This window comes from Melopsittacus undulatus, chromosome 13, assembly GCF_012275295.1.
Source record: "Melopsittacus undulatus isolate bMelUnd1 chromosome 13, bMelUnd1.mat.Z, whole genome shotgun sequence".
NCBI classification, from domain to species: domain Eukaryota; kingdom Metazoa; phylum Chordata; class Aves; order Psittaciformes; family Psittaculidae; genus Melopsittacus; species Melopsittacus undulatus.
This window is the reverse complement of record NC_047539.1, coordinates 984,054-990,788: the sequence shown is the minus strand read 5'-3', so window position 1 is coordinate 990,788 and position 6,735 is coordinate 984,054. Positions and strand designations below refer to the sequence as shown.

The 6,735-nt window shown below is 60.7% G+C and overlaps 1 protein-coding gene across 1 annotated transcript; it reads left to right on the top strand.

Moving 5' to 3' along the window:
• The first annotated feature begins 2,839 nt into the window (after positions 1–2,839).
• Positions 2,840–5,001, top strand: HSPB1 (heat shock protein family B (small) member 1). Its single transcript, XM_034068909.1, has 3 exons — positions 2,840–3,360; positions 4,184–4,247; positions 4,665–5,001. The coding sequence occupies exons 1-3, from the start codon at positions 3,000–3,002 to the stop codon at positions 4,822–4,824; spliced, it is 585 nt and encodes a 194-aa protein (XP_033924800.1). The 5' UTR covers positions 2,840–2,999; the 3' UTR covers positions 4,825–5,001.
• Positions 5,002–6,735: the final 1,734 nt, after the last annotated feature.

Below are 6,735 nucleotides of genomic sequence, written 5' to 3'. Positions count from 1 at the left end.
GCGAGGGAACAAACTGCTCCTGGGGCGGATGGGGACGTGCTGTTTTGGGTTGGTTTGATGCTTTTAACACAAGCGTATCCTTGGGGTGGGGTGTGTGTGTGTGTGTGTGTGTGTTAAAGGAGCCTCTTCAGCCCAAAGTGATGCTGGCAGAGGAGAGCCCCAACTTTCTGCTGGCCAAGGTGTCCCCATGGTGTCCCAGGGTCCATTTTTGCCCCCCCCCTCAGACCCAAGCGCACCCCGAGCCATGGATGAACAAAAGCCGGTGGCACCCACGAGTCTCTTCACAAGTGGGGACCATCCCTTTAGGTTAATGCTGCTGATCCCAGCCCAGGAGCCCTGGCACCATCCATCTCACCCAATCTGGGGGGGACCAAGGAGAAGGGAGCTGCAGGCTGGGATCGGGATTTATGACCTCTGGGGTTGCATCCAGCCCATCCTCTGGCTCTGGCACATTGATCCCACCTTTGGGCTTGAAGCCCCTGGCCTCATTACAGATGAGAGGGGCAGGAGGGTCCATGCTTTGCCACAAAGCCCCCCCCTGCTCCAGGCACCGAGGACAGCCCTGACCCCTCCGGGGTCGTTGGTGTTTAATCCTCACCAGCTCCATGTTTTCCAGCTGGCTGGAGCAGGACGATGGGATGAGCCTCGCTGGGTGGGAGAGCAGCTGCTCGGATTAACCCTCTGCCCCTTATAAAGAGCAGGGCTTTGGCAGTCCCCATTGATGCTGGTTTCCAGCCAGTGGGATTGGGATATACGGGGGGGGGGGGGGGGGCTTTGGAGTCCAGGTCTGCTGGTAATGGAATGGCTTCGTTAGCTGATGATGAACCAGGAGGGCAGAGATACAAGCAGAGGGGTATTCCAGGGTTGGATCCCAAACCCAGCATGTCGAGGAACCAGGCTCAGCCATGTGCTGATTCACCAGCCCTTAGAATCATGGAACCATGGAATGGTTTGGGTTGGAAAGGACCTTAAAGCTCATCCAGTTCCAGCCCCTGCCATGGGCAGGGACCTTCCACTAGAACAGCATGCTCCAAGTCCCATCCAGCATCCTCAGGGATGCGCTGTGCTGGGTACCAGCCTGGGGTACCCCATTCACCCGGCCCAGCCCCACTGGGCCCCTTCTGCGGTGCTCAGACCAGCAGAGCCGTTAGTAATGGGGTGAACAGGTAAGGAGGGGACACACTCATGGCTCTCCGTGGCTCAGCTTGTGCCTGTGGTAGGAGGAGGAGACAAAGGGTCCTGCTGCCCTAGGGAGATGAAGGGCACGAGCATCCCCATCATCCCTATGGGGGATGATGACCCATTCCCCCCCCTACCCCCATCAACCACAGCTCACACTGGCTGTGGGAGCCCCAAAACCCACCTTGGGGAGGGATGGTCCCTGACAACACCCACCCAGATTGAAGCCCCCCCCCCAGCCAGCACATCAGGGATCATTTCCAGTCTTCCTGTTTTACAGTGTCTGTGTCCCGCTGCGGAGGGAGCAAAGTGGAACAAACTCTGTAGGATCACTGCAGTATTTTCCTCCCTCCTGCGTGCTCTCCTCCCCCCCCCACCCCCCCCCCGGGTTTTGGGCTCAGCTGTAGACCCAGTGAGCTGGTTCCGTCACAATAAAATATACAGTATATATTGTACATGACCTGCTGGGCACCGAGAGCTTTATTCATAGCGGCTTGGGCTTGTCCAGCTCCCCACACCCATCCTCACCCTCTATCCCTGTCTCCAGCCACTCCTGACTTCTCTTGTCCTGGTGCTTCTGCATCCTGCTACAGGGATGGGGGGAGCGCTTCGGGAAGCGCCGCTGTGGGGCTGAGATATCCCTTTGCATCCTTGCTGTATCCGTGCAGCCCTCCTGGCTCCCTGCATCCTCCTCTGCATCCCTGCGTTCCTGCCTGCATCCCTGCATCTTTTCCAACCCTCCCATTTCCCTGCCTCCCTCCCATTGGCCTTCATCCCTCCCATCCTCCTACATCCCTCCCTGCATCCTCCTACCCCTCCCGTTTTCTTTCGACCCTCCTATCCCTCCCTGCATCCTTCTCTGCATCCCTCCCAGCCCTCCCCTTGCCCCCATCCCTGCATCCCTCCCAGCCCTCCCCTTGCCCGCATCCCTGCATCCCCGCCTGCATCCAGCCCCTCCCTCTCTGCATCCCTCCCCTTTCCCGCATCGTTGCATCCTTTCACCTCCGCAGCATCCCCGTCCTCCACCAGGCTCCCCCCCAGCCGGTACCAGCCCCTGCGATGGGCTCTGCCCCAGACAAAGGGGTCCCTCCCTACAGGGCTGAGGTTGGGGGGTCAGAGGAGATGGGTCCCAGGGGCTGTCAGGATCTCTGGGCTGGGAAAAAGTGTCATTCCCTGGGATCGGGAGCCTGGAATCTGGCTCCAAACGGGAATCCCTTCCCGTGATGTGTCCCCCCACAAGAAGGACCAGCCCCCCAAACCCCATCAGCTCTATCACCCTCCCCCAGCCCGCAGGATGTCCTGCCAGCCCTTCAAGGTCCTACAATCCCCCCTCAACCCCCACTTGGCCCCATTGGCACTCCCATTGGCTGGAGCAGCCCCCCAGCATCACGTCACGACATTCAGCATCATGTCACGATATCGGGGGCTCCAGAAGCTTCTGTCCGGTGCTGGCTCAGCGGCTCCTGCACTGACTCACCCGCAGCGCTGGCCCAGCCCCAGCCCCTTCCCATCGCATCCTTGGGATGGCTCCGGGCAGGAGCCTGGGAGCGGCTCCAGGCACCATCCATCACCCAGCGCATCCTTGGGACACGTCCCTGGCACAGGGATAGGAACGGGTGGGGGGGGGGGGGTCAGCCCCATCCCTGCGCTCCCCACCCAATGCGGCTGCGTGAGGCCGCCCCCATCCCGGGAAAGTTTCTCGTCCCTTCCCTGTGTCCTGCTGTGATTTCCATTAATAGCCAGTTGAGCCGCAGGCCTAAAAATAACCCCCGGCCGCCTTCATAAGGCCCCATAGGGCCGCCCCTCCCAGCGGCAGCACCATGGCCGAGCGCCGCGTCCCCTTCACCTTCCTGCGCAGCCCCAGCTGGGACCCGTTCCGGGACTGGTACCATGGGAGCCGGTTGTTCGACCAGTCCTTCGGGATGCCCCATATCCCTGAGGACTGGTACAAGTGGCCGAGCGGCAGCGCCTGGCCCGGCTACTTCCGTCTGCTGCCCCGGGAGAGCGCCTTGCTGCCGGCCCCCGGCTCTCCCTATGGGCAGGCGCTGAGCCGGCAGCTCAGCAGCGGCATCTCCGAGATCCGGCAGACCGCGGACAGCTGGAAGGTGACCTTGGATGTGAATCACTTCGCACCTGAGGAGCTGGTGGTGAAGACCAAGGATAACATCGTGGAGATAACGGGTGGGTGATGGGGGGGAGGGAGGTGGGGTAAGGGTGGGAGGGAAGGGGAGGGAGGGGAAGAGGAGGAGGGGAAAGGGAAAGAGGGAAAGAAAGGATATGAAAGAGGAAAAAGAGAGGAAAAAGGGAAGGGAAAATCAAAGGCCTCTCATTACAAGCTCAGCCTTGGGGTGCTCTCATGCTGCAGGTGTTACACAGGGTGCAGACACCCCCAGCCCCATGTATTGACCCCTCACTGTGCTCCCAGCCAGGTTATGGGGTGTCAGGAGCCCCACAGCCCCCCCTGCTCCCCACAGCTCAGCTGGGGATGCTGTGGTGGAGCCCAGACCCCATGGTGTGAGGCCAGTGCTGTGCTGTGTGCCTGGGGGGGGATCCATAGGGGGTGGGATTATTCCTATCCAGTGGGATTGGGATGGCAGTGCCTGGGAGAGGCGGGTGCTCCATCTCCCACTGGGCTGGGGGACCAGAAAGAGGATGTGGGTTCCCTTGGCACTGCGCTTTGCTCCCCTGGGATGTGGGGTCATAGGATCACAGAGTGGTTTGGGTTGAAGGGACCTCAGAGCTCATCCAGTTCCAACCCCTGCCATGGGCAGGGACACTTCCACTGGAGCAGCTGCTCCTGGGGGGGTCCCACTGCCCCTGGCCCCCCCCAGCTGATGTTAAGGCAAAGAAACCCAAGTCAGGGGCAGAATCAGCCCTTCCCCAGTGCTGGATGATGCTGGAACCCGGTGGGATGGGGCAGGGAAGGGTGATCGCAGTCACAGAGCCCATCCAAGCTCTGCTCATCCCCCAGCCCCTTCCAACCATCCCGGTCTCCTTTCCGCAGGCAAACACGAGGAGAAGCAGGATGAACACGGCTTCATCTCCAGGTGCTTCACCCGCAAATACACGTAAGTACAGGGAGAGGGAGACGGGACCCCTGGCAGCATCCCTGTGTCACTGGGGACTTCTGACCACCCTCCCATCCCCTCCAGTGCCCACTGGACAAACTGGGGATGCGGCTCACCTAAACTGGGGATGCGGCTCACCTAAACTGGGGATAACACTCACCCGAACTGGGGATAACACTCACCCGAACTGGGGATAACACTCACCCAAACTGGGGATAACACTCACCCAAACTGGGGATAACACTCACCCGAACTGGTGATGCTGCTCATCCAAACGGGAATGATACTCAAGCTAGGGATGCTCCCTGCCCAAACCAGGGATGATGCTCACCCACCCTGTGGGTACCACTGAGGTCTGAGCATCGCACCCACGTCAGTGCCGGGTGCTGCATCCCTGACCCCATCTCTGCCCCACAGCCTGCCCCCCGGCGTGGAGGCCACGGCGGTGCGGTCCTCGCTGTCCCCCGATGGCATGCTGACGGTGGAGGCACCGCTGCCCAAGCCTGCCATCCAGTCTGCAGAGATCACCATCCCCGTCACTGTGGAGAGCCAAGCCAAGGAGCCGGCCAAGAAGTGAGGAAGAGGAGGAGGAGGAGAAGCTGCTGCCTCCCCACAAGCTGCATCCTCACCCCCATCCCTGCTTGCACCCCCCTTTTTATGACTTTGTACTCGCCCTGTCACCGAGTGCCTTGAATCAGTGTGAAGGAGCCTATAGAATCAGCTGGAATAAAGAGTGGTGAAAGAAACCAGGCCCCATGCTCTGTGTCCCCCATTCCCTGTGTGCCTCCCATTCCAAGTGCACTGCGGATGTGCTAGGGCAGGAGGGAACCACATTGAGACCAGAGCATGGGATGGAGCCATCCAGGGTCAGTGTGGCCGAAGGGGGGAACACTGAGCCCTGCTCAACAGCATGGGGTCAGCATCACAGGGACCCACATCCTGAATCTCTGTATCCTGCATATCCCACATCCCAGGTCCCCATATCCCAGCCTCCAGCATCCTGTGTCTGCACATCCCCAGTTTCCAGAGTCTCTGATCTCCAAACTCCTGGATTCCACATCCCAGATCTCCAACATCCTGGGATCTGCATCCCAGTTTTACACACCTTGGGTCTCTGACATCCCAGAGCTCCCAAATCCTCTCTCCCACATCCCAGGTCTCTACAGTCCCAGATCTCATCACCGGGTTCTCACCATCCTTCTCTCCAAACCTCTGGGTCACATCATCCTGGACCTGAGCCCTTTGGGCCTCAACATCCCAGTGTTCCATCCTGGATCCCTACATCCCTGAGCAACAAGCACAGCTCCTGGTCATGGGGGCCTGAGGGCAAAAGGGGCTTCATGGGCAGAAGCTCTGACCACAAACACCCCATCCCTGGCAGCCTCACCCCATTGCCATGACCAAGGGGGCTGCACCCATGCAGTAGGGCTGGATGTGATGTGGGTCAGCCCCAGTCTTGGTCCCTTTCAGCCCCACCTGGCCCCATGCCCCTGTATGGAACCAGCCCTACATGGCTGAGGCTGCGATGTTCCCTCTTGGATAAATCCCACTAATCCCCCTGAGTCATCCTGGAAGCAGACAGTGACCTGGGAGGAATCCTGCAGCTGTGGGGCCCTCTCTGGGTCTGGGGGGGCTCCTTGTGCCCCCAGAGCCCCAACCCCTCTGCCCCAGCAGTGCAATGAGTCTGGCAGCTCTCAGCCCCAGTGTGGGGCTGGGGTTGGCTCCTGCTTTGGGGGTCACATAAGTGCTTGGGGGACCCCCCTCCATGTGCATCACTGTGGGGATGGGTGACCATGGCAACCAGAGGGATGGGGACGGTTGCCATAGTGAGCAGCAGCCGCAGGCAGCGCAGCCTGGGGGGGATGAACACCAACCACCCCTTCCCAGCCCTGCATTCCTACCTGGAATGGGGCCAGCGCAATGGGCTTGGCAGGGCTCCTGCCTCCTGGGAGGGCATCAGGGATGGGAGAAGGGCTGGGGGTGCCCTGCACATGGAACACCCCATTTTAGGGCTAAATCCTGCCCAACGAGTGCTGAGAAGGGTCCTGCCTCCCCTTGTCTCTCTGCCTCTCCCATGCACCTCTGGGGTCCATGGACACATGGGCATTGCTGATGCTGCATCCCAGGGGATCCATTTCCTCCTCCAGATGTGCAAACCGGCCCCACCAGCGAGGGGAGATGTGGGTCAGGATGGGGAGATGTGGGTCAGGATGGGGAGATGTGGGGATAACCCAGGCTTGGGGGGTGCTGGGCCAGGATGGGGTCCTACATCCACAACACCCCCTGGCAGCCCAGTGGCCATGAGCCTGATGATGCCCCCCCCCCCCCAAGGGCACCCCATAACCTCTCCCATGGCCATGCAGGGGGGTGCCCATGGACCCCTCTTTGCCACACTATGGGGTTGCTGCAGCCCCTTCCCGTGGGTCCATCCTGCCCCCCCCCAGCTCCATTGCAGGGCCCATGAATCAGGTTCAGTCTATGGCTTCCA

What these genes read in the sequence shown, in the direction of transcription:
- HSPB1 (XM_034068909.1), top strand. Translation starts at nt 3,000, where the DNA reads ATGGCCGAGCGCCGCGTCCCCTTCACCTTCCTGCGCAGCCCCAGCTGG. An exon ending in TAACATCGTGGAGATAACGG is followed by an intron (nt 3,361 to 4,183) that starts GTGGGTGATGGG and finishes TCCTTTCCGCAG; the next exon opens with GCAAACACGAGGAGAAGCAG. An exon ending in TGCTTCACCCGCAAATACAC is followed by an intron (nt 4,248 to 4,664) that starts GTAAGTACAGGG and finishes TCTGCCCCACAG; the next exon opens with CCTGCCCCCCGGCGTGGAGG.